Source organism: Doryrhamphus excisus, linkage group LG9, assembly GCF_037039965.1.
Source record: "Doryrhamphus excisus strain RoL-2023G ecotype Guam linkage group LG9, RoL_Dexc_Guam_v1.1, whole genome shotgun sequence".
Classification (NCBI taxonomy): Eukaryota; Metazoa; Chordata; class Actinopteri; order Syngnathiformes; family Syngnathidae; genus Doryrhamphus; species Doryrhamphus excisus.
Genome location: NC_136365.1, coordinates 9,937,255 through 9,964,997, shown reverse-complemented (window position 1 = coordinate 9,964,997; position 27,743 = coordinate 9,937,255). Strand labels below are relative to the sequence as shown.

General features: G+C 38.2%; 1 protein-coding gene across 4 annotated transcripts in view; it reads left to right on the top strand.

Moving 5' to 3' along the window:
• ctnna2 (catenin (cadherin-associated protein), alpha 2) overlaps positions 1-27,743 on the top strand; it is a 228,383-nt gene that overhangs the window by 169,924 nt on the left and 30,716 nt on the right. For 3 of the 4 annotated variants that reach the window (XM_078793385.1, XM_058046015.2, XM_058046014.2), the window contains 3 exons: positions 16,635-16,727; positions 18,741-18,897; positions 18,973-19,173. In XM_078793385.1, the coding sequence (XP_078649511.1) occupies positions 16,635-16,727; positions 18,741-18,897; positions 18,973-19,173 (451 nt within the window). Of the gene's footprint in view, positions 1-6,687; positions 6,721-16,634; positions 16,728-18,740; positions 18,898-18,972; positions 19,174-27,743 lie in introns of those variants that run through there. The other variant, XM_058046016.2, reaches the window with a different exon arrangement.

Below are 27,743 nucleotides of genomic sequence, written 5' to 3'. Positions count from 1 at the left end.
AAATGTAATCAGTAATGTAATATATATAAATAACATTGAATATTTAAAAATTCAAAACAAGTCGAACAGTAATTCATTTAATTGCGTTAATTACATGACCCACACTATAAAAATGCATGCTATGCTCTTTTCTCATGGTCATTAACCTTTCATTATGCTGTAATTTTTAGATTTGCTATTACCGCACTCTAAAAGTAAAGTGGTTCACAGATGCTCTTGTGCTGCAGCTTATAAATTCTGAGTAAAAAAAAAAAGAACTCAGCACACACACAGTGACTAAAAACAAGGAGATAGGCATGTAGATGGCTGCTGGCAAATAATCAAAATATTATTTACCATTTCAATATTTCACAGTTAAAATGATCTTTTGTTTTTAGTTCTGTTTGTTGTATTTTAATGTGACTTTCTGTTATGTTTGTTATTTAGCTTTATAGTGTTATCTTACTGTAAAACATATTTCCATATATATTATATATAAGTCAATGTGGAGAACATTTTGCCACTTCCACCGGAAGTCTTCCAGGATGAGTGTGTATGCGTAAATAAACAAGACAGGAAATAATCCACAAAGTCAGAGAAACTGCAGTAATACAGCAGTTTAGGAGCAGGACAGGCAAATAAGTGAAGCTTTGTTAGAATCACAGTGTGATTCAGAAGAGGGAGATCGAAAGTATAGCATGGTACAAAAGGGCAAATATGGTCACATTCCTAAGTATGTTCTTTTGAGCACCAGTTTCTTGACCTGTTGTGTTTAGGCCGGGTCAGGACAAGTTGTCTATGTGATAATAGAGAGGCAAAACACCTATTCTCTTCTAAATTGACAATAAGAAATGCGCTGGACACGTCTCCGCTCCTCAGACAGGGAAACGTTACAAAAATAGCTGATTTTTACTTACAGCAAACTGCTGGCCTTAGTGTCTTTTATAACATTAAAATCTGATCAGTAGCACCATTATAAACGCTGCTTGTGCTTGGTGTCCGTATAGGTTGCTGTGTGCAGCCAACAGACATGCCTGGTTACAAATATCCAATTACCCCGTGCGCTAACAACACTCCTGGGATTGCAGCTGTGAAACTGCCTCAATCGCGACTCCTACAACCACAACCTCGCTTCTGTTTTATATACTGTATGTTATGGAAATTGCCTTAAATGCTTCAGGCTGGGTCCCGGCTGGTCATAAGGCAACAGAAGCAGCAGAAGCAAGGCCACTGTATCTGCCATGTTTTTAATGAGTTCTCTATACAAAACAGCCAATTTCAAGGTGGAAAGGGAAGTTTGAAAGTGTTATTTACAGTCGAAATGTTCTGACATTACTGTCTATGGAGCAACGGGTGTTACTGTCTTCAACTGCGATGGTTTCATTATAGAAGAGGGAATAATGTCACATTTTACAATGCAATATTGCCACCTTGGAGAGCACCCTGTAAAGCCTGCGTTTAAAACATTTGCATGTAAGTGCTGACTGCCACTTTGGCTTTGCTTAACCACCAACAGTATGGTAATATTCCAATGTTCAATGGCTGGATAGACATATAGTTTATTAATTGATTGTTAATAATTCTTTTCCTTGCATTGAATGGATTGGTGATTGATTGTGTCTTGAACACTGCTGTCACAGTTTTCTTGAAAAATGTAAAGGTTATGTAAATTGCTTATTTTGAAAAGTAACTTTTTTGCTTTGCTGATTTTGGGGTTCGAGACAAATTAAGTGTTTCAGGGAAGAAGCCATGCAAAAAATACATCTATCAGCAAATATGTATACGACAGGCAGAATAAGAGTACACTATGCTAACGATAAAGAGTATATGATTACACCCTACAAGCACTAATGTTCAAGTGTAAATTGAGGACTAATTGACATGATGGAGACCATTTTAGTTGCTCTATTTATTCCACTGAGTGACCCTGCTATAATGTCCTTTCAGGTCATGTCATACCCACATGTTCTCACCTGTGAATCACACATGCATTAATCTAAAAGGCATAAATGTCACTTTGACATCACCTACTGTGGTAGTTCCACTTCCGTAGACACAAATATCTATACACTAAGTTCACAAGCACTTAGTTATTAGTCACCAAGGGTGTATTTATAATCAGATTTTTTGATAAGGAACATTTGGAATGGGGCGGCATGGCGGTCGAGTGGTTAGCACGCAGACCTCACAGCTAGGAGACCAGGGTTCAATTCCACCCTCGGCCATCTCTGTGTGGAGTTTGCATGTTCTCCCCGTGCATGCGTGGGTTTTCTCCGGTTTCCTCCCAAAAACATGCTAGGTTAATTGGTGACTCCAAATTGTCCATAGGTATGAATGTGAGTGTGAATGGTTGTTTGTCTATATGTGCCCTGTGATTGGCTGGCCACCAGTCCAGAGTGTACCCGGCCTCTCGCCCGAAGACAACTGGGATAGGCTCCAGCACCCCCCGCGACCCTCGTGAGGAAGAGCGGTAGAAAATTAATGAATGAATGAACATTCATAATGCCTTTTAAATTAAATATACAATTGCATTGTTTATTCCATCAACAAGTAGGGTAGATAGGTAGGATAGGTTGTACTTGTACCTTTGTGGACTGCATTTTATAGGTGAAAATAACATAAATACAAATAAAGAGCTGTTTATGGGTAAAAAACAAGCAATTATGAAAATGAGTGAAAACCAAACCAGAAGCAATACAAAAATATTGGCCATAGCCGATGACCAGTGGTGTAAATTTTTAACCTTAACCGAAAAACACGCTAACCGGGAGGGCACTAACCGAGGTTCTACTGTATTGGAAAAAAATGTATGATGGTTCTGTGATCATGTCCTAGTAATATTATATATTGATAGAGGGAGTTGATCATTTTTAGCCACACCCTCCCCTCGTTACACAAATACACGTTGCAAGATATGCTTAGAAAGTATGAATAAAAATGGTCACATATGCATAATAATTCTTTTTTTTCATCCACCACGTTTCACATATTTTATATGAAACAATCAACTATTGATTTGCATAAATCTCCAGCATCACTAAAAGTCACCCTCGGCACTCATTTGATTTAATTTCATCGTCCCTTTTCCTCCTCCCCCCCACACTTTAAAGGTTAAGCATTAAGGTCTGACAACTGCTGACCTTTCCCACCACATGCATCTATTATCCAGCAGGACTAATCATGCTTTTCTTATGCGTCAGGCTGATGTGAAGACGGCAGAAGGAAGTGACATGAAGAAATGTCAAGGTCTCGCTGTTTATGTGTTTGTTGGGATTACCGTACATCATTTCTCAAGATCACCTACGATGTTGGTCTCTTTCAATCAGTTTACGGACACGATTGTATTGCAATTTATTAGTACTGTACTTTTAGTTCAGCTTGGTTGTCGTGGTGTAAGATTTAGGTTCCCAAAGTGTGGCACGCGTACCCCTTAGGCAGACGTTGGCAACACCTGGCTCTTCAGCCTCTTTGCTGAAATATTTTTTCAACACCTAAGTGGGCAAAACACCCTTTTTTGAAGAGTTAAAAATATTCCACTCATTGGTAGTTAACTCTAGCATCGTTCACAGTCAATTCACTATGCTGCACAATTTTGAAGGCATCGGGTAGTGAGGTTTAACCAACATACTATCACAACCCTACTAGATACATCCGTTACACCTGCAAACAGCTCTTCTATTTGTTGTATTTTGTTGTTGGAAGTGCTAAAATTAAGAAATATTCATAATTTGAAAAGTTTACAAGATACTGAGATGACTTTAAGAGGATGTTTTGCATCTTTTTTTTAGTGGGTGGGGTAGTAAAATGGCTCTGTTGATAGTAAGGCATGCCGACCCCTGCCCAAAGTGTATGACGAACAGCGTGGCTACATTAGCGCTTACCACTGCGAGTCACGTAATGCACACACCACATGCTGATGCTTCACTAATATAATGTTTCTGGAGTTGACGGCACTTTGTTCCTGCAGCCTTTGAACGCACCATGGTTGATTCACACTTGTGTATGACTTTCTCCATCAATATTTTCCATTCTTCCTTTCACCTTGGCCTTGGTGAGGTTTAATAATCGAGATGTCTCAATCTGGTTCATGTAGAGTTCACACTTGAGCTCATTGAACCAAGACCCATAACGTGTTTGGTGTACAAGTGTGTTCGGATGATCGTGTTCACACTTGACCAAACAAAGCATACTAACAGAGCAAATGCACCAGAGTTTGCTTAAAGTGAACCAAATATGACACATGAGAATCTATACTATAAATGATGGGACTAACACACCTCAACTCCAGCTGTGCATCCTGCTTCTTCTTCTTCTTTTTTTTACTCTCTTGAAAATTGCCAATGCCATTTTGGTTTGACTGTCCTTTGAACCAGAAGTGGAGGATTACTAAATTACCATCTGAGTGGCAGCCCTTTGTCATGAATGCCACACAGTGCAAATTGATGCCCTATTTGACAAGAAGCATCAACTTTGATGCTGAAGCCAATGCGGGTGGTACAGCTTGAGTCTGCATTCAAGTGGGTGAATCCCTGCTCCTCTTAGGTCAAGAATGATAGAGTTGGTGACAATTTCTTTACAGTATGGCCAGTTGAACATTTCAAAGCCCTCCACTTACTTCACTCCACTGCAAGAGCTTTAAATGGCTTATGTTGCAGATGGGCTTGGGGAATGTACAGAAACATTAAACGAAACAATCCAGAGGTCCATTCTCATAATTATGTTTTGGTGCCAAGCCCGATTGCTTGGCTAGCACTCAGAGTGGAATGAGAGAAGGAGTGGAAGCACAGACACAGAGAAATCAATAACCTCTCCAAGGAGAGGGGGGAGAAATTCTGAGGGCTCCTATGCCCCCACCCCCACATACTATACTGTATATACTATGTATGTGTTTATACGTATACATTTGTGTGTATGTATATACTACATGTATATATACACACATATATATTTCCTGTATATATATTTTTATTCAGTATGCAGTAAACACACATTTCTTTCCAGTACATACACTGAATATGTTTTTTTTGTATTTACTTTATCTATATTTGATTTAGTAGACTTTTTCAAAAAGGTGAACACACATGTGCTCCAGTTGTGTTGTACCGTGGTTGCGTGCGGAAGGGAAAATGTGGACACCCAGAGAGTAATATCCACAATATAAAATTATATTGCGCTTCAAAGGGAATACAGAGAGGTAATTGAACACAGTATAAACAAATCACAAATACTGTACATGGACCTGATACAGCTGTGTACCGATATCCCAGTCCACCCAAAAGCGGATAAAAACGTGACACATTCAGCGTGGAAGTGGAAATCGAAGCGAAACTGGACTTATTGCTATTTTGTATACAGCAACCGCTCATTTACTGTACTGTACTGTACAGTATGATAAGTGAATTTCTACATAGTTGGTTTCCTTCGTCTAGTGGAATATTTTTGTAATTACAGCACAGAAAACCCATTTTGACCTTCTAAATACAGTTGTAAATACATTATTAGAGCCTCCACACATGAAATAGCACCCCTATAGTAAACTTTACACTTATATTACCCAATCTCTTAGAATCGCTAAGAGTAAATAAGCAATTTAAGATGAGTCAGATGCTATAAATGTTGCCATAAATGTGTTCCGGACATGTGGACAGGAAGTGACGTCACCGCAATGTGGCAAAGGTTGACTGTATATTATATTACTACTGCATTTTATATTGTGGTTATTATTTTCTCAATGCCCACACTCTCCAACTACAGACTTCTTTACTGAGAGAGGAGGTCGTCTGGAGAGTCATGACTCCAGATGGTGTCAACAAACCAGTACATGCACTATACACCCAATCGATTGCTAGCTTCGTGGTCTGTGTTACATCAGGTGCCTCCACTGTTCTTTGTGTCATCATTTGCCACTGTCTGCTTGCTCAAGTACAATTCTAATGTATTCATGGTGGCAAGGCTGTTTCACCTCTCCAAAAAAGACAGCAGCAAAATTATCATATGTATCAGTGAGCATTTATTTATTTCGTTGACTGAAAAAGAGTGCTGTAAATCACTCTCTGTCAGGCTTTTAAAGGGAACCTATTATGCTCATTTCCAGCCCTTTGTATTGAGTTGTGGACTCCTATAGAGAACGATAACAGCACAGGCAGCTTTGTAGATCTGCATCTCTTCTTTTCCACTTTTCTGACCAATACATGTAGTTAGAATGTTGTATTTGTGTGTTAAATGTTGGCAAAATCTCAGATAATGAGGTTTAGTATCCCATGAAAAACATGTAATGACCATATTACATGTTGCGGATGCTGTAGAAAAATGTACACTGTACACTGACTAAAAGCGGACATTTTAAAAAGATAAATCACTGGTTATTATAAATTCCTATAAAGTTGGATTCGACAGCTATGCCAACCACAGCATGGAGGACGGCCAAGAAATACACCTGGAATAGGTGCAGATTTTGGAAGATCGAGAAAGCTTTCTGTGTGGTGTAACTGCCTCTCAGTGTATGCTGTCAGTTTTAAGTTCCTCCCTATTTTCATTTTTGGTTCCTATGGAGGTGTATACAAGTGAATAAGGCGGAACTAATTTTCTGTAGAATCTTTGTTTCCACATGTGCATGTTTAATTGTTACACCAATAGAAATTAAGATCAGTTGTTGCCATTAGAGTTCAAAGGCGAATAGGTGCTAAAGGATTGAAGATCTTCTCTAGAATTCCCTCCTAAGGCATGTGTGCAGCCATTAAGGTACAGTATATGTGTTTTGTATTGTTTTCTTTTAAGTCTCTTAGTGTCTTAGTTTAGTTATTAGTCTTATTAGTTAGTAGTCTTGGTTATTGTATATTTGTAATATATGACCTGTAATTTATTGTATTTTGTATCTTTTGTACCCTTTTAGTTCTCACATTGGTTTTGTAATAAATCCATCAGTAAAAGACATGAACTAGTAGCTGTCTGATCGTTGCACATCCGAGGGAGTTACATGTGGGTTATTATGTGTAGATGTTCTATAGGAGTCTACAACTCATAATAGGTCCCCTTTAAACTATATTTGCATTTTACTTCATTTAGAGTGACCAGTCAAGAGTGTACCCCGCATCTCGCTCGCAGACAGCTGGGATAGGCCCCAGCATACCGGCGACCCTAGTGAGGATAAGCGGTATAGAAAATGGATGGATGGCTGGTCTGCCTGAGGATGTAGTAAAGGAGTATTAGACATGGGTTTGGTTTAGAATCCCTGAGATTTCGTCTCAATAACATCAGCGCCGTGCACAATTGTCAGTAACTGTCTGTAGGAATGAGCTTGACATAGCAACTGTGTATAGGATAGCATCTCTGTCTGCTACTCTTGTCAGTGAGCTTGTCATTTAAAGTGAATTGATGAGTTGTGTACTGTAGAGAGAAGAGTCTTGCAGACATCGTATGAGAGCTGGTATTAAAAAATAAATATATTTAAAAAAAACATCAACAGTCAGTAATCAAAAGACCGCTTCGTCGCTTTAGGTCATGTTTTCCTAGTGTGTTTAGCATAACATTTTGGTAACGTGCTGATCTGAAGTGCTCTTGTACCCATTGTTGACAGTCTTTTTTAAATATTTTATCTTGTGGTCCATACTGTGATCATATGTTTGCTACTTACACTTGCAATATAACCTCTAAATTGAAACCCTATCATTTTGGGGTAAAGTATGTTTTTTTGTTTGTTTGTTTTTAAACAAACAAGAACCAAATTTGGGGCAGCGGAGTACTTGTACTTTTGACGATGGTTAGCTAATGTTTACAAATGTATGTTAAAATAGTTGTATAGTATTATAGTATAGTATTATTATAGTATTATAGTAGTATTTTACTATATAGTAGTAAAATATAAGTCACCTCGCTGTGATGGGTCATTAGAGTTAAGAGTTGTTTATACATTGCACTATGAACTATGGCTACAACCAATGATTATTTCCAAAAGCTTGTTGTTTCGATAAATAGAATATTGGGATATGCCCTAGACCAGGGGTCGGCAACCCAAAATGTTGAAAGAGCCATATTGAACTAAAAAAACAAATATGTCTGGAGCCGCAAAAAGTTAAAATCCTTATATAAGCCTTATAATGATGCAACACATGCTGTATGTATCCATATTAGCTATATTAGCATTATCAGTTAACTATTATCAGTTAACCTATCAGTTAGCTAACTATTTTAAGTTGCCTACAAATACATAATGACGTCATGATTAAATGTTTATTTTCCCTGCAGCGCATCCTGTAGGGAATGACGAACCACGTGAATACTATGTTGTACGATGCAGGTTTAACTTCATTACATTAATAATAAATAATTTTTCATTGCTTTGATGAAATTAAAGAAATCCCATTTTTTATGTAATTTTATTTTGAAAATAAAAAAAAACAACAAAATGGAATGTGCAAAACGTGCTCCTTATCTGGGTAACAAACGTAGTGCAATAAAACGCAGGCTATGACGCAAATCTTCGTTGACAGAAATGATGAAATGTAATATTTACTCAACACATTTTTACAGCATTGGAAAACATTAATGTCAATCATTCGTGAATGTGAATGATTGTTTGTCTATACGGTATGTGCCCTGTGATTGGCTGGTGACCAAAGTCAGCTGGGATAGGCTCCAGACAAAAGTGAAGCTCAAGTTTAAAACATTCTAAAAAAAAAAGGATCACGACATGATGCTGAAATATAATAACCAATTGTAAAATAAATTAACCAATTAATCATGTTGAATATTTCAAGGTAATGCGGATTAAAAAGGTTTCTGTTTTTTAAGTGTGCCGGCATTAAGTGTATATGGCTTTAGGTCAAATGTCTGAGGGGGTACGCATCCGTAAGGTTTTGGGAACCATTGCTGAAGGCCATTCTTTTGAGTCCATGTATGCACTCTCTTAATAGGGATTGATTTCCAAACGCACTGTTCGTAGTAAATAACAGCAGGTTGTCAACCCTAACTGTTCCATTTCCCCTGTCGACTCAACTGCCTTGACATGTGCCGTAACCAAGCACACTTTACCTTGTCACCTGTAGGTCATACAATGTATCTACAAACGTGGGGGTGGGGTTGGGACTACTGGGGAGCTGACAACCCATGGCAAAGCAAGTGAAATTGTTTCCCAGTCTGCATATTGTATTCCCCTGCTTCCTGGTCCGCTATGTGCAGTGTACAGCATGTTGACACACTGATTTATTTACTCTGTGTGCTGACTGTGTGTGCCGACACGCGTGTGTGAATGTGAGCGTTCTTTGTTGGTCCCAATGTCTATACAAAAATCAATAGAGAGGTTATGTTTACTTGAATGTGATTTAAACCCTGAAGATAAAAAATAAAAAATAAAACAGCAAAGTCGAGCAAAAGCAGTGTAGCAATGTTGATTTCAGTTTTATACCTATAAATTCCTGAAGTGAGGAGATTGGATAGTGGACAGGAAGTGATGTCAGAAGTTCAAAATTGAGTTTTAGCTCGTTTTTCATAGGGATTATTGTGCCTGTTTGACACGATGACTGACACCTCAATGTGTTACATGCAGAAAACAATTCAAATTAGTTTTAAATTACAAATTGAGATTGTTGATGTACACTTCCCATACATCCTGGTGAGATCAAAGTCATTTTTCATTTTTCTCACCTTCTTTATCAAATTCCTGGCACTGTTTCCACGTGGTGGGTTATTTAGCAGTCACACTGAAAAAAAGCGCAACAGTGAGTCAGCAATGTCTAGGGTGGTTTTATGAACTGTTTGGGTACTTCATTTGGTGGACTGCAAAAAAACTAGCAATTTTGTATGAAAACCAAGGCAAGATTGTAGCAAAAACACCGAATTAGAGGTTTGACTATATTTGAGATGTCAACCTGAACTAAAAGTGGTATTACTTAATTCAGTTTCGATAACGTGATGACACCCGTTTAATCATAGATTGTCATTCAATAATAAGTTTTATTACCAGGAATCAAACTGTATTCAAACTGTAAATACAGTTTAATTTCAGCTACCATTCTTATTACAGTGTATCCTCTCAAGGGATAATACTATAGAAATTAAACTTTGATATACTTTAGAGTTGTCAGAGTACAGTTCGTTTTGCAGTAATGAAAATGACGGAACACACATCCATTATTATCTAAGTAACTGTCAACGCAAGTGAGTATAAGTTAATTGGTGCATGCCTCCAGTTAAACGTGGTGGTGGTAGTGTCATGGTCAGGGCGTGCCTGCACATGAATACTGTATACTAAGAATAGACAAAAGTGCAGTCATGCTGAAATGTAAAAAAAAAGCAAGACTAAAATGCCTTTTTTTTTAAATGGCATTAATGATGCATAAACGTGGTGCAAAATCAGGCTCAAGGCGAAAACGTGTTTGTCATCGGGTTGTAAATTAAGCAGAGGTGTGTTTAACATGATTTAATCCAATTAGCACATCATCCCCAGCTCCCCCACAAAGGCAGGTGTGCTTGCACTTTGGCATCATGCTTTTTAAACGCAGCATCTGTCAGATTTGAGAAACAATTTCCTAATGGGGAAATCGTTTATTTCTTGTCAATCTAAAAGAATACCGCCAGGTCTGAAGGTTTCTAATGTGTACCTGCATTTTTTGTGGAACAGAATCTTCACTACATTGATTGCTGCTACATGCTGGGAAATCAATCATATACATTTTTTGAAAGCAAATCGTAAAACCGTTTAACATCCTTAACATAAATGATTACACCTCCCCTAGCTGATCATGTTGGTGTGTGGGGAGGTATAATTAAGTTATAACGCTTTCCTTCATGGCTGTACCACTGAAGATATTTTAAAAATAAGCAATGTGCATTTGGTTAACCTGTTCTCAAACAGAGCTTTGAATGAAGGGCACACAGCCAATAAGGAATGTTGGCAATGTTTCTTTGGGTGCAGTGGGAATAAATATAGACGTGGCCTGCGCAATAATCTCTTACAATGCAGTGTTTTTATTTGGAATGTTTGTTTGCTGATACACCTCTCTACTGTTTGAACTGTGGCCCTTTTGGAATAGGAGAAAAAAATGCCTACTCCACTGACAGTGAACCGGGTATTTTGTTCTATGAATATACATTGTCGACTTCAGACTTCAGTCAAGGAAGGAGTGTGTTAACAAATTCTTGTGTTAAAGAGTGGTTGTTTATTTTTATGGGAACATGTGTTTTGAGTGAAGGATAATACCTCATTTATGCCGCCACTGTTGGTCGAAGAGCTCATCCACAGATACTTGGACAACATTGCATACATTACATCACATGGTGACTTTGTACATACAGTAACCGCAATAACGTAAGACAGCTCAGACGTTTGATTTATCGTCCGCCTTGAGTGTGCTTTGATGCTACATTTTCAATCAATTTCCAGTTACTCGGCTCCATTTGGGTGATTTAGATAGCATGGCAAAAGAATGCCCATCTTTCCAAATGTGCAGTGGAAGCCTTCATCAAATTAGAATTGACGGGATTATTCAGGGCAGAGCTAAACGACAAAATCAATAGTTCAACGCTGAAATGAAGAATGGGGATTTGGAGGGAGACAGCTCCCTTGACTGCTCCCTCTCTTCTCCCTGTCTCACCTTTATTGGTTGGAGCTCCTATCTGTGAAAAGAAAAGGAAAAAAAAAACAACAAAGGCGATGCGCTTCCTTAGATAATTGCAATTAGTAGTTTTGGCTGATGTTGCAGCCTTGGCCTTGCTCCAACTCTGTGTGTTGGTTAAGAGGCAGTGGGAGTGGGTCTGTTGGGCTCCTTTCCAGCCTTCACAAAGCTCTCTGCCTCACACACTCACATGGGCCTGAGCACAAATGAGGACTATGCAAACAGACACAAAGATGACTTTTTGTTCTTGCTTCAGTTAAACTGTAAATAGGACAAGGAAATATGAGAATACGAAAGAGGAAAGAAATGGCAAACGCAATAGGAATACACTAAATAAAAGACCCCTTTCTTGCTTTTTCAAAACCCCTCTTTAAAATACAAAACAAATAAGTTTGTTTTTCAATAGTATATTGAAAGCTTAGAATTTAAAAAAATGATTCAGTAGTTGATGCTTATTGCCCTACTATTCCGCTTTTTCCACTTTTCTGACTTATAAATGTTGTTAGAATGTTGTATTCTTGTGTTAAACGATGCCAACGTTTCAGATAATGAGGATTGGGCATTTGGAAGTGAGCCCTGAAAGAAGTTTGAGATGGCCTAAAACGCTTTCGGTTTCAGAGAGTTGTTTTTCTAACACTGGCTCACTGTAACATCACAGCGACCCTTGGGCTCCACCCAGCCGATGACTTCCTTATATGGGCATGCTCGGGTACAAGCTATTAGCTGTACAAGCTGAGTGTGACCAATCACAGTAGTGGGCATACTTGGGAGGAATAAATTAAACCAGACCATTTTGGAAATCCAAGGAAATACAGCTGGAATAGGTGAAGATACTGGAAGATCTAGCTTTCAGTGCAGGTTATGCTGCCTAGCCTCTGTGACATCACTTTGCCATTTTGCGCGTTTTGAGTCATTCCAAAGGTCTTTTGGGGCTCACTTCCAAATGTGCAAATCTCATTATCTGAAACTTTGGCATCATTTAACACAAGAATACAACATTCTAACTACATTTATAAGTCGGAAAAGTGGAAAAGAAGAGATGAAGATCTACAAAGCTTTCGTGTTTAGCTGCTCAATAGGAGTCCACAACGCAATACAAATGGCTCAAAATGAGCATAATAGGTCCCCTTCAACCCTTATTTTACAATTTGTATCATGTTGTTTACTGACCTGCTAACTAGTGTACATGAGTGACGGGAAGGAAATCTGTGTTTTTCTTTTAGTTTGCGTTTGTAACTCTCGGGACTGTATGTTATAAGTAAGTTATAAATAAGTAAGTAAGTTATATATATAAGTAAGTTATATATATATATATATAGTAGTTTTTCTTTGATAATTGGGTCAATACAGTAATCCATCTTTCGCTCCGGAGAGCCCCTCGTCCTTACAAAACAGGTACCAGGTTTAGTTGGATCCCATTCAATAATACATACAAGTTCTGTGTAAGTCGAGTTTTAGTGTGAGTTTGATTAGAGCTAAATTAATGCAGAAGCAACTCACACACAAGAAGAACATCAAATTTAGTAACACAATACAAGGATTGGGTCGCACGGTGATCGAGTGGTTAGCACACAGGCCTCACAGCTAGGAGACCCGAGTTCAATTTCACTCTCGGCCATCTCTGTGTGGAGTTTGCATGTTCTCCCCGAGCATGCGTGGGTTTTCCCCTGGTACTCCTCCCACATTCCAAAAACATGCTAGGTTAATTGGCGACTCCAAATTGTCCATAGGTATGAATGTGAGTGTGAATGGTTGTTTGTCTATATGTGCCCTGTGATTGGCTGGCGACCAGTCCAGGGTGTACCCCACATCTTGCCCGAAGACAGCTGGGATAGGCTCCAGCACCCCCTGCGACCCTCGTGAGGATAAGCGGTAGAAAATGAATGACTACAAGGATTTAACAATAATACAAAATAGAAGGCAAAGTACTAGTAACCTTTCCATCTAAATAAGAAGATACTGCAAAGTTATTATAGTTACTTTTATTGGAGAATATTTTTTTATAAAACACTACATACAATAATGAAATGAAACTGGAATAAATAATAAAAGCAAAGCATTAGCAAACTTACCATGTCAATGATAAGACCACTACACTGCTTAGTTATTACTGTCACTTTCATATTGAGCATATTCTTTTAACATGTTCAAGGACAATTTAGCAAACCTGGCAGATACGTGCCAGGCAGGTACGAGTCCTGTCTGTGTGTGTGGGAGGATGGCTGCATTTTTATGTATCTTTTAGTAACAACAATACAAAAAAATCCTGAATAAATTATGCTTTTCATATAAATCATCATCATTTTGACGCCAATATTCATGTGAAAGGTGTTGCCTCTCAGACAGACACACACATACACACACACACAATGTTTAAACACATCCACACACCCGTCTGCTGAAAAGGATGGCAATCCATCAGTGTGCTCATTGCTGTCACGAGGAAAGAGACAGAGCTCTAAGCCAGAGTCGTCCAACACAAATTTGATTTAGTTCAATTTGCCTCAAACAGCGACATGTGAGCACTCGGAGTGCTAATATAGACTGGCACCTTTGCTGCTAACAACCATGTGTTTGGCTCGCTTTCAATGGCTGGATTCTCACACTGTAGTACGCCGCAGGATTTTATGAATTCTAGAGTGTCAAAGTTGTGGAAATGAGCAATGGCTTGTCGTGTAAAGACACCGTAAAGTGGTGTAAAAGATTAATGTTGTTGGTTTTAAAACATTTTGAAGGTTTTTAAACGCATTTTACGTCGTAAACAACTAAATATCAAATATAATGAGAGGATAGATGGGTATCACAATTAGCTTGACCTGTCGTTAAATGGACTGCATTGAGTTTGGTCTAGAATTTTAATTTTACAACTTGTCTTGTTACACCACCAAACAAATACTGGTTATGCATTACAAGTGTTTTATTTATCCGTGTTTCTATGGTAATTAGCATTTACTGCACCGATGGACATTTCTTGGAACATGTGTTCAAGATAACTCATCATTTCATACATGTATTTAATTACACAGAAGAAAACTTGCTACATGCACTTGGCATGTTTCATTGAATTAGTTGGCCCACACCTCGGTAATGGCAATGGCATTTTTATTTTATGTTTTTGAGGAATACTTGCACAATTCAACTTGTCCGAAAAGTAGTAGGTAGAAGCATATCTTATTTAATCCTAATCTTTCTCCGTGTCTCAGGAATTACGGATCTTTTGTTCACTTTCACATTCTGTCATAAATGTAAAGTTTTTTTTTTTTCATTTCATTTTTTTTTCATCCTATTAAGATGTGTGTAACAATAGATACAGTCTAATGGTGCCTCGTTCCCTCACGCTATAGCAGGTTTTAAACAAATAATTAATTTTGTGGTTGACGATGGCCTATTATCTGTCACAAAATATTGAAAGACACGTTATGGATAATATTCTGGTCATTAGGCATCAGTAATGTTACATTAATGAGACGTTACATTAAATTACCTTCACACTGCATGAGACAGCATGTACAACATGATAAACCTCTCATTAAGTGTGGATGTGGTAAAGTTTTGGCTTTTGTCTTTCATCCCCACTCGGTTTGGAACCCTTTCTGAAGTTTAGAATAAATGAATTGGTCATAGCTAGCTTGGTAACGTGGCTACCTCTTATATACCTGCAGTTATCTTGTAGCCTGCACAATGTGGTGTAAACAAAGAAAAATACCAACAAGCATGTTTTAGTTATGTTATAAATTGATGATATTGGGTATGAGGAGTGTAATGGTGACAATGGCAATTATTATATGTCTACAGGGCTCTAACAATGTTAAAAAGTGTACTTATAAAGTCGTAAACAGATTTTGTATGCTCTATCTATGAAAGTATTCAGTTTATGAATATTGAATCCTACTTCACAAAAATTCACTTATCGTGATCAGGTGAGAAACCAATTAACTTTGATAAACGAGGATGACTGCAGATATCTTATGCAGTGATTAAACAAAACAAAAGTGTCCCTTGCCACTTCAACTGTCTATCACGGTTTTTGAAAAATATAGTCATTTATTATCCTACCTATCTATCCTACTTGTTGATGGAATAAACAATGCAATTGTATATTTAATTTAAAAGGCATTCCGAATGTTCACTCATTCATTCATTCATTTTCTACCTCTTATCCTCACGAGGGTCGCAGGGGTGCTGGAGCCTATCCCAGCTGTCTTTGGGCGAGAGGTGGGGTACACCCTGGACTGGTCACCAGCCAATCACAGAGCACGTATAGACCAACAATCATTCACACTCACATTCATAACTATGGACAATTAACCTAGCATGTTTTTGGAATGTGGGAGGAAGAACAATATATTAATTAATAAATCATGCTCTTTTCTTGTTGAATGCGGTCCTAAATTTTACATATTTGGTGCCTAAATTAATTGATTAATTGCATTCAAAAGACACATTTTAAGATGCTGCGAATGGCATGTAGTATTGTACACCAGTCACTGTGTAACTAATGTTACTAAGTGCTGAGATACACAAACACCAGACTTGGTCACTGGAACAAGAGGCTTTTTTTGCAGGTTAATCAAGATCCATAGTTAAAAACACTGGCGACTGTTGTGGCCGTGGCCATGGCAACATCCCAACATCCTCTACTCACTCCCTAGAGAGCACATTTGTAGCAAAACACACACTAGCATGAGTCCCATGTATGTCTTAAGTGGTTTATTTTCTGTTATTTTGTATACTATATTGATCAATATTAGTATAAAGATGGCTCCAGGGGTCTTATTTGCTGTCTAGTGGGCTCTAAAAATGTATAAAAAATATATTTCCAACGTTGTGAAGAAGTTTTGGCTGTTTTTACTTATGAAAATATCCCACTTATAAATAAGGACTCCTACTAGAAATGAACTTATCTTATTAACTTATCACAGTCGGGTCATGATCCAATTACCTGTGATAAAGGAGGGATTACTGTATATATACATGAATAAATAAATCATAGAAAACGTGAAAAGCTGCTGACATCTTCTTTGTGTTTCTTGCCTTGCTCAGGTGGCGAACCTGGCTTGCTCCATCTCTAACAATGAAGAAGGTGTCAAGCTGGTTCGAATGGCTGCCACCCAAATTGACAGCCTTTGTCCACAGGTAAGTTCTTTGACTGTGCACGTCGTAAAGCATTCGAACAAACCTTGTGTTGGGTGCTTATGTCTTCAAGTCATTTTTGAAAGAATACTTTTCCTTAGCAAATGGAACTGAGGTGAGATTTAAAGAATCCAGGCTGGCAGAATGGGGGAGCTATCCATCAATAATGCGGAGGAGGATTTTATAGTGCTTTTTCTCGGCTTGTAAGAACCAGTGGAAGTACCAATCAATACATTGTTTCCAGGGTTAACAGTAGGCCTTTTTCGCATGCGACCCAACTTTGCGAGACACAAATGGAGAATAATTTGAGATGGTAATGTACAGAGCACTCACTTTGCAAAACAAAGGATCAACTGTCTCATTGCTCACATATCAAATACAGCCAATGCAGACTTTGCGACTGGGAAGCCATGGTAGATATAACGGCCAAATACAAATCCACACCCATGACCACAGTATCTCAAATGCCCTAAAAAAAACCCGACTGCGTCCCTGTGATCCTGGGAGCTGCTCTGTATGGTGCAGTCTTTATATCTTTTTATAGGGTCATTGGGTCTTTGGCAAGTTTCCAGACAGGTGCAGTAAGAGGCGAGGACAAATCAGCGCTGGCCTTTGGCATAATAATTGCTTATTGGGTCATTCAGTTCACCTCCTTAGCAGTGATGCAAACAGAGCTACTGCAGGATTTCGACTTGGATTAACTTTTACACTATTTCACCACTGCACAGTAATGGCCTCTGCTGACCTTGGTTTGGGGCGGTTTGTTTTCTGCTTCTAAACAGTACCACATAAAGCGGCAAAAACCAAGTCACATTGATCACATTACTTCGAATGAGACAAGGTGAAAAACAATGGAGGCGATCGAGCATTTCCTGTATTTGTGTGGCTGTTGGCCAGGATAAGAAAATTAATGTTGTTTAAGAAGAGACTGAGGGCAGCAAGAAAACAGACCACTGCAGCAAAGTGGAGACTGGGGAGGCAGGTTTCTTTCTTCGCTTTTATGATTATTTCATAAATAATATCAATACTGAAATCTGTCATTTATTGAGTTTAAACAGTGATCATTAGAATCCCTTATTTATAAATCAAATGTTTTTGCAGTTAGAGCATATAAATATATAGTATATACCAGGGTTCTCAAACTGAATTTACTTGGGGGCCACTGGAGCTAAGGTCTGGCTGAGACTGGGCCACATCAGATTTTCCAAAAAAAAAAAACCCAAATAATAATAATAATAATAATAATAAAACGGCAAATAATAAAAACTTAACAAAATATAGTTTGTGGATAGACAAATATTTTTTTCAGATTAAAATTAACAGTATTAACAGTTATTTAACTTTTAACATGAACATTAATCAAATGTAATAATTTTTTCTGGGTACATGATACCATACAGCATCCATATCAAACTTAGTATAGTGGACACTTAAGGTTAGTCTAAACTGTATATAAATGATTTAGTATAATTAGAACCCTCTACAAATTCAACAACACTCATGTAGTCACTTTTACACTTGTATTATTATTATTATTAATAATAATAATAATAATAGAATATAAGACAACATAGACATCACACATTAGCAATGACAGTGTACCTCCTGTTGTGGCTATTGAATAAGTAAAATATGATGAAATCTACATCTTTTTTGTCAACCATGAAACAGTGACACTAATGCTACATGGTCAAGTTAATTGCCCACTGGAAACCAGGACAATTTCAGCACTTTTTAAAATAGAAAAAAAAGTCTGGCATGCCAAGAAGGATGTTTCGTTACTCTACTTGATGGGCATTTTTTGTTGAATTTCAGGTTATATGACCTAGCTGTGTTCGGCTCTGTCGTCTTCACTGTCTTTGTGTCAATATTCCATTCATTTGATGGTCTTGAAAGTGCTTCAGAAGTGCCTGACTTGAAGGTTGTACAAATGCATTTGAAATGATGAAGATGAATACAGTCATGCCTTTTGTGAGCTAAAATCAAGAAGATCAAATCGAGTTTCTGTCTTTACAGGTTATTAATGCAGCGCTTACTCTGGCTGCCCGACCTCAGAGCAAAGTGGCCCAGGACAACATGGACGTCTTCAAGGACCAGTGGGAGAAGCAAGTGCGGATCTTGACTGAAGCCGTGGATGATATAACTTCTGTGGATGACTTTCTCTCAGTCTCAGGTATGGGCTAGTGCAAGGTGATTAAAAGACACAGTGGGAATAACGTTTTTTTTTTTTTTTTTTCCCCCTTCCAAGAAAACCACATCCTGGAGGATGTTAATAAATGTGTCATTGCGCTGCAAGAGGGAGACGTGGACACACTTGACCGAACTGCCGGAGCTATCAGGGGCCGGGCTGCTCGCGTTGTGCACATCATTAATGCTGAGATGGAGAACTATGAACCTGGCGTCTACACTGAGCGTGTGCTGGAGTCCATCAAGCTCCTGTCTGAAACTGGTTAGTACACTAGAAACTCACTGTAGAATACAATGGCCGCTTGTTTTATCTGGTAATGGTTTTAGATTAAGTGCTGGCATTAATAACTGTGGCTGTCGGAAACCTCCTGATGCTTATGTGTGGTACGTGGGCTAAATAGTGTACCAGGAAAACTACAGATGTGCGTTATCAATTCTTTCAAGGTGTCTTCCAACACAAATATTATACATTACACAATAGGAAAGGATGATTTATCGTTATATTAGATGTTTTAGATATCTACCATTACCAGACCGTCACCATAATGCCCAACCAGTGATGTTGGGTATACAGTTGAAGTGCTTATGACCCAAAAAATTTTATTAAGAGTACATACATACTATGTCAGTAAACAATTATAAAATACGAGTGAAATGAAGCTGTGATTATAAAAACACTGACATTAAAATCCATATTGTTATTGTAAGATTTGTAGAATATATCTAGCAGGAAAATTTGGATTTACTTACTTTTTCATGGTCCGACGTCATCTGGGACTTTGATTTTATATTTATGTATTTCCATTTGCATTAGTGTTTGTATTTTCACTCACAGATCCCGGTCTGAGTGGAGGAAAGATAGCCGGGACAGCTGATGGTAGAAGCGCCCTGTGATAATACACGTTCAGTCCCAAACTTTTCTTTATCTGATGCACAGTATCAAAACAACTGAAACTGAAATTTGCCAAATATTATATAGAAGAATGTGACGTGGTAGATGGTTCTCCGAGTGTTTGAGCAAAAAGCCTTCCGCACAACAAGCTAGCATAATATATATGAAAATAACAGAAAATGCACCACAACAATCTAAAAACACTGTATTTGATGTGCAGTTCTGCAACAGAGAAAAGTTATCCAGAAAAGTTATCCTTATCCAGTCTCTGACTAGATTGTTTTTTAGTGGCAAAAAATTTAAAAAAGGGTAAAGATGTCAACATTCAAGCACATCTAACATAGGAAAAATGGCTTTCATTGTTATTTTGCATGACAAAAATACAAAAATTAACATGTATTTGGTGTTATGAGCACTTTAAACATGCAGCATTTTCAGCCACACGTGTATAAAACACCAGGAGAGAGGAGAACTTTGCACACCTTCCCATTCCATCTCCATAACAGTTGTCCTCAAAGTTTTGCTAGTTTTAATTCATTTTAGTTTTATCATACAATGGTCAACTTCTCTTTGACAATTGGTAATTTTTAAAAATATATTTTTCAATTATCTGTACAGTTACGGCAATTTAGCTAAGTTTGGGAGTAAACCAGCATCACAGAACATAACGGTTGTGACAGTGAGAGTCCAATGGTTTGGTCAATGGTCCTAGTGCAGCGCTGCCACTGATTTTATTGAGAATTTTGATACAAAGCCATTGGCATGTCAAGTGGCGTGTCACCATGCTTTTACCGGCTTCCTAGTAAATTACAAAACACACCTGTCTGAATGTCCTGTGCCCCATGGTTTCAATCGCTTTATTGGCTGCTTTGCAAACCATTGAACCACCTGTTCAGTCCTCTGCCACTGTTGGCTTTCCTCCATTTATCATCTCTGATGGAATGCTATTTGTTTAACGCTGGATATGTTTTGTATTAAATTAAACAAGTGTTAATTGGAGTTTATCATCAAGCAGAAGGTAGTACGGTAATCCAATACATAATATAACATAATATACAAAAATACAAAATATACAAAAATATATTCATTAATAAATGATGCTGCTTATTGGATGAATATGCCCCATTATTAGTCCAAAAATATACATATTTAGTATTTTTAAGCATAACAATGTATAAATTAAACTAAAATGCAAATATAAGGCATTCACAAGACGCATTCAAAGACATTGTGATGATATGTAGTATTGTATACTGGTCACTCGGTGTCAGTAATGTTACTTTAATGTCCGGTGAAACACAAACACCAGACTTGATTAAAGGCTTTTATTGAAGGTTTGAGTTATCTCACAACAGGCACATTAATAATCCCAGACACAAGCTCATGTTGCTCCGAAGTGAAAATTAAACTCGTAACCCACAACATCACTTCCTGTCCACACCCCACTCGAATAGTTTCCCAAGCATCGGAACACATTTACAGCAACACACGAGAACAAGTCTTATTATCTCTGTTATTATGGTTAAGGGGAGTGTAAAGGTGACTTGTGAGGTGTCTAGACGGCGCTAATAATGTTAACAACTGTATTTGGAATGAGAGGTTGTAAACAAGTTTTCTAAGTACAAAAATATTCCATTCACTCCTACACGGTTGGGTCAGGAACCAATTAGCCACAATAAGCGAAGGATTACCGAAGCAGTGCAACCAGTGATGCTGGTTGACCTAAAATAATGTAAAAATAAGGTCTTCATCAGAAAAATGCTATTATAACTCTGCAGGCAATTTTTAAACTCACTGGCAAACAGACGTAAACAGAAGTTAACACTTATATGTTAAGATAGCGGCTGGCACGAGTCTACATCTTCACTCAGTGCTCCTCAAATGCACAAAACCAGATACAGAAGATCCAAATCAAAGTCCTTTGTTCACAAAAACGTGCTGAGAGTCCTACCATGTATGCTGAAATGGGAACAAACTAGAAAGGGGGGAGGTTAAAATAAATTTTGATGTACTGATGTCAGTTTGACGTGCAAAATGTATCTGACATTTAAGTCAAATTTGACAAATGCACCATTTTGAGTTGCTTAAAAGAAAAAAAAAACAATGGAAAACTGCAGTGATTTGGTTTAGCAATTACCTATCTGCATGATACGATCAAATCTTCATGCCTTTTTAAAATCAAGGCAGGGCTCTGCTGTCTTTAGTTCTTGATTGTTGCCCACTCGTTCTTCCTCGTCCGCTTCTATCTCTCCTATTATTGCTCACTTACCTAGTTGGTGCGTCTATTGTTTCCCTTGTTGCATCCATCTGCTGGCATAATTGCAACACAATCAGCTCTCTTAGCAGCTAGCTGATAAATTGCAAACAGCTTCAAGTGAGTCACGTGTTCATCAGTCTGAAAGTCATCTGGCACCGGCAACCCCCCAATAATAGACCTCCTGCAGCACTAGTTATATTCTACCTTGCACACTCTCTTCTGTTATTACATGATTCACTTCATTTGATTGGGACATTTCATTGATATTATAGTATAGTGTACATATAGCAGGGGTCTCAAACTCAATTTACCTGGGGGCCACTGGAGCTAGGGTCTGGGCGAGGCTGAGCCGCATCAGGTTTTCAAAAAAAAAAAACATTTATTAAAAACAGAAAAATATACAAACTTTTTCAGTGCTTTGGTTCCGATTTTCTACAATAAAAGCTCTGATAAAACATTCCACTGTTCTCAAATATTTAAATTTTTATTTTTCTACACAAAATAAGATGAAAAATAAATAAACAAATCAAGAATAAAGAAAATCAATCAGTAATAAATAAATAAATATAATAATAATAATAAAACAGCAAATAATAAAAACTTAAGAAACCACATATAGTTGGTGGGTAGACAAATTATTTTTTTCAGATTAAAATTAACAAAGCATTATTAGAGCCCTGTAGACATGACAAAACATGACTATAGTCACATTTATACTCTTTTTATTTACAACATATTGTGCAACTGCAGGGTCTTGAGACACATGCTAACTCGCAAACTAGAGAGCTAGCAACCTAAATGGTAGCCTTCAAGTTATTTCCTTTAAACTTAAATAGCCAAAAACCTACCACTTCCACATGGATAGGGAGGGAACTATTAACAGTTATTTAACCTATAACATGAACATTAATCAAACGTAATACTTTTTTCTGGGTACATGATACCATACAGCATCCATATCAAACTTGCGCGGGCCGCACTAACATTAAACTTTCATATCAAGGCGGGGGCCTCAAACTAGTGTCCTGCGGGCCACATTTGGCCCACGGGCCGCGTGTTTGAGACCCCTGGTGTATAGTATAGTATAGTGGACACTTAAGGTTAGTCTAAAATAATGATGAACCTGCCACACATAGAAACTTTGCAATTCTTCCATGAAGTATTGCATTTGTTTCTACACAGTAGATGTTCAAGCACCTCCATGTTCAAATCATATTTGTAGTGGAACCTGTAAGAAGTATGCTATCATCACATATCTATAGCATGTGTAAAAGACATCACTGTAAATGTCACTCCAAATAAGGTCTTTAGTGTCAGTTCATGCAATAGTGTACTCTGAAAGAGACAAAACTGCCTCCTTGTATAGAATTGAAGGACACAGGTTTTTGCAAGGCATCTAAATTACATATCGTAATTGAGACAATGCAGTCGGAAAGCAGGCAAACAGGAGGTCCTGATTTGGCTCTTTAGACAACGTGCATTTCTCCTTCCTGTTCTAAGTTTAGCAGCGCAAGTGGGGCTACAATGCACATCTGATCTGGACCATGCAGCACTTATTGATCCTCATGAACTTTTGCTTCCCTCGCTCCCTCAAAGACCTGAAGTCTATGAGTTTGATCACAGTCAAGAGGAAATCTATAGCTGGGGGAAAGATGATTAAATGTAGCTGAACAAAGGGAAAAGGATGCGGGACCACACACTTTTAAAGGGTACCCAGTCCAATTAACTAGACTCTTCCAAAAAATCAATAGCTGTCACCAATGATTTCACTAAGTGTTTCCAGCAGAGATTTTCGTAGAATTCAATGATGTGATGCCCTTTTTTCTCTCTTCCCCTTTGTGATGTGCTTGCCTATAACCTGCACCTTCCTCTACATAATATGTACACCGGATGTTTAGGCTAACACCTATAAGAGATAATTAGCCAGCGGAACCTCATTCAGGTCTAACATTGATGACTTTGGACTTCACAAATTAAAACTCATTTCAGCATTTAGACATGTTCTAAATGTCATTAGGTGCTTATAAATTAAATGTATTATTAATATTATTCATTCATTCCTTTTCTACCGCTTATCCTCACGAGGGTCGCAGGGGCTGCTGCAGCCTATCCCAACTGTCTTTGGGCAAGAGGTGGGGTACACCCTGGACTGGTCGCCAGCCAATCACAGGGCACATATAGACAAACAACCATTCCCACTCACATTCATACCTATGGACAATTTGGAGTTGCCAATTAACGTAGCATGTGAGAAAACCTGAGAACCTGAGAAAACCCACACATGCACGAGGAGAACATGCAAACTCCACACAGAGATGGCCAGGGATCTGGCCTGCATCTTTTTCTCTCACTCCAACTACCCTCATGTCCTGTTTTACTACATCCAAAAACCTCCTCTTTGGTCTTCCTCTACGCCTCCTAACTGGCAGCTCTAAACGCAAGATCCTTCTACCAATATATTCACTATCTCTCCTCTGGTCATGTCCGAATCATCTCAGTCTGGCCTCTATGACTTTATCTCCAAGGCTTCTAACATGTATTGTCCCTCTGATGTACTTGTTCCTGATCCTATCCATCCTGGTCACTCCCAATGAGAACCCCAGCATCCTCATTTCTGCTACCTTCAGTTCTTCATCCTGTCTTTTCCTCAGTGGTACTGTCTAAACAACATGGCTGGTCTCACCACAGTTTTGTATACCTTTCCTTTCATTTTGGCTGAAACTCTTCTATCACACATCACACCACTTATCTCCATCGCTAGTAAGAAAGTCTAAATAAAACTCAACATCAAACAATTTAAATAACCATACAGTTTGCACACAGCTGCTATATATAATTTGCATTTACATTGTGCAATAACTGTATACAAAAACAAAATTACATAACAATGCACTAGTTTTATAAAATACATAATAAGTATGTACATGAATGTACATATCACTGTATATATCACTTGTAATATAAATTGGGCTTTGCTTTACATTTGAATCAGTGTGAGCTTAATCATTTTAAGAGTTAATAATAATTGCTAGTTTTGATATATTACTGTATATTGAAGGTATTTTTCCCCCTGTTTTTCGGCACACTCAGCATAATATTTACTGAGCCAGTCGGCTTTGGTCAGGCGTCCTAATAACATATTGACCCAAATATATGATGATAACTTTTGTCTTATAGTGTAGGGCTATGCACCTTGCTACAATTCCTGATAGAATGTATGTGGTGGACATTCCAACATATTTCCATCAGTTTTTTCCATCAAGCATCTGGTGAATGAAACAATGTATGCCCTTTAGAATAGTTGTAAGTGAAGTGCAAATAAATAAAAATAATAAAGAACATTAAAGCATTAAAGAACTGCAACACATGTCTTTTGGTGTTATAAAACACATACTATGTAGCAACAAAACATAAAAGGCGCAACAAAAATCTCTCACTTTCTTCATTTTTAATGTGATTTAATCCACTTACTGACGCAGCGTAAAATAGGCTTTTGGGAATTGCTGGGAAGACATTTTAAATAGAAATTTTTAAATCTTCTGCAAGTTCTTAATGAGCAAGGTTGCTGATGGTAAGGAGCAATTTCACTCATTCCGGTTGAGAAATGATGAAGGGAATTAAATGTGACCATGTAGGAATGGATTTTTTCACCCTCTCGGCTTAGGCACGGTTTAAAGCAGAAAGTTATGCAAGTACAATGAATGCCTAAAACCCCCCTAGTGCGTAGATGGCGTGCCCCTGTGAGGTGTTTAACAAGCCTTAAATAGAACAAGCCTCAAACGCTTTTTCTTTTTTTAATACCTTTTTTTGGTTGCTAATCCTTCGTTCCGCACAAAGACAGCCCAGTTTGGATGGGACACTGCAAAAGCAGTTCTACCCACATAATCTAGGGTAAAACATGCTTTAGAAACATGAAAGTCAGTATAGAAAGTGCATGTCAGAACAATGTCAGAGCCCATATATTCAGAAAGTCAGGGGTCAGACTTCTTGCCATATTATTCTTATATTGTGTACTACATAACAACACTGCAAAGCTCTGCTATATCTTAGACATGTACTTTGGCAAATGGAGAATATACCGTATTTTCTGGACTATAAGTCGCACTTTTTTCATAGGTTGGCTGTTCCTGCGACTTATAAATGAAAAAACTGTTTATGTTAAATAAACACTGGACACCTTTTCTGTTCATGTTTATTTTTTGTGTTGCTGAATAACCATTGGGGCGGCACGGCGGTCGAGTGGTTAGCGTGCAGACCTCACAGCTAGGAGACCAGGGTTCAATTCCACCCTCTGCCATCTCTGTGTGGAGTTTGCATGTTCTCCCCGTGCATGCGTGGGTTCCAAAACATGCTAGATTAATTGGCGACTCCAAATTGCCCATAGGTATGAATGTGAGTGTGAATGGTTGTTTGTCTATATGTGCCTTGTGATTAGCTGGCGACCAGTCCAGGGTGTACCCCGCATCTTGCCCAAAAGACAGCTGGGATAGGCTCTAGCACCCCCGCGACTCTCGCGAGGAAAAGCGGTAGAAAATGAATGAATGAATGAATAACCATTGTGTTAGCATATGTTACATCTATTCAGCCTGTTTTCTATTCTTTTATTGTTAGAACTTGCCTTCCAAGAGGACTTAATGTCTGTTTTGGTCAAGTAGTTTGTAAAATAAATTACCCGCAAAAAATGCGACTTATACTCCAGTGCGACTTATGTATGTTTTTTCTTCCTAATTATGCATTTTGGCATTGTGCGACTTATAGTCCAGAAAATATGTTCGTCATGTTTTAAATAATAAGATCTTTCTTTAAGTCCCTTTTCACATATGTAACATTCCTGGGATTTTTTTTTTTTTTTTTGGCGGGTTGAAAAAAAGTTGCATTCAAACTATTCTGGATTTGTAAATAGTTCCATACAGATGGGAACAGATCATTGTGTGAAAACAATGTAATACAAAAGACCCACCTACATGTGACGAAGTAAAGAGACATGCAGACGGAAACACGTGACACACCAAACAAAAGAAGAACAAACGCATGCGGATACATCCGTCATGTTGGGCCGGTGATGTCATGGTTTCTGAAAAACAGTGGGTTGACTGTCTACCTCCATAACCTCTGAGAGAATAAATCTACTATTATTTATGACAGATACTTGTCTTTACTTTGTCTTTTTTTGGACTGTCAGTTATTGCCATTATGGCTAAACGGTGTGCAGAGGACATCTTCACAATGCCATGTTTCTGGATTTTGCATCCAATTTACGGAAGTGGAATTTGAGTAACCACTCTTTCTATCAAGCGTCTTTGCGGCCAACCATGCCAACACTCAGCTAAACACAGTCAGCTCTAGATAGATGAAATCACACACGTCACTTCCCATGATCTGCCGCTGAAAGGCGCACACAGCAGATCACAGACATCACACTACATGTCAGGTCTTCTAATGCCTACTAGCATGACCAGCAGAGACCAGCATATGTTGTGTTTTCGTGCTAGTATGCTGGCCTATGCTGGTCTATGCCTTCAAACTTAATTAAGAATCCATTCCCTTCCCTCTCATTCTCACTGGGAGAGAAGGAAGCCATTGGCTTCTACCGCTTTTCCTCACGAGAGTCGCAGTGGGTGCTGGAGCCTATCCCAGCTGTCTTCGGGCGAGAGGCGGGGTACACCCTGGACTGGTCGCCAGC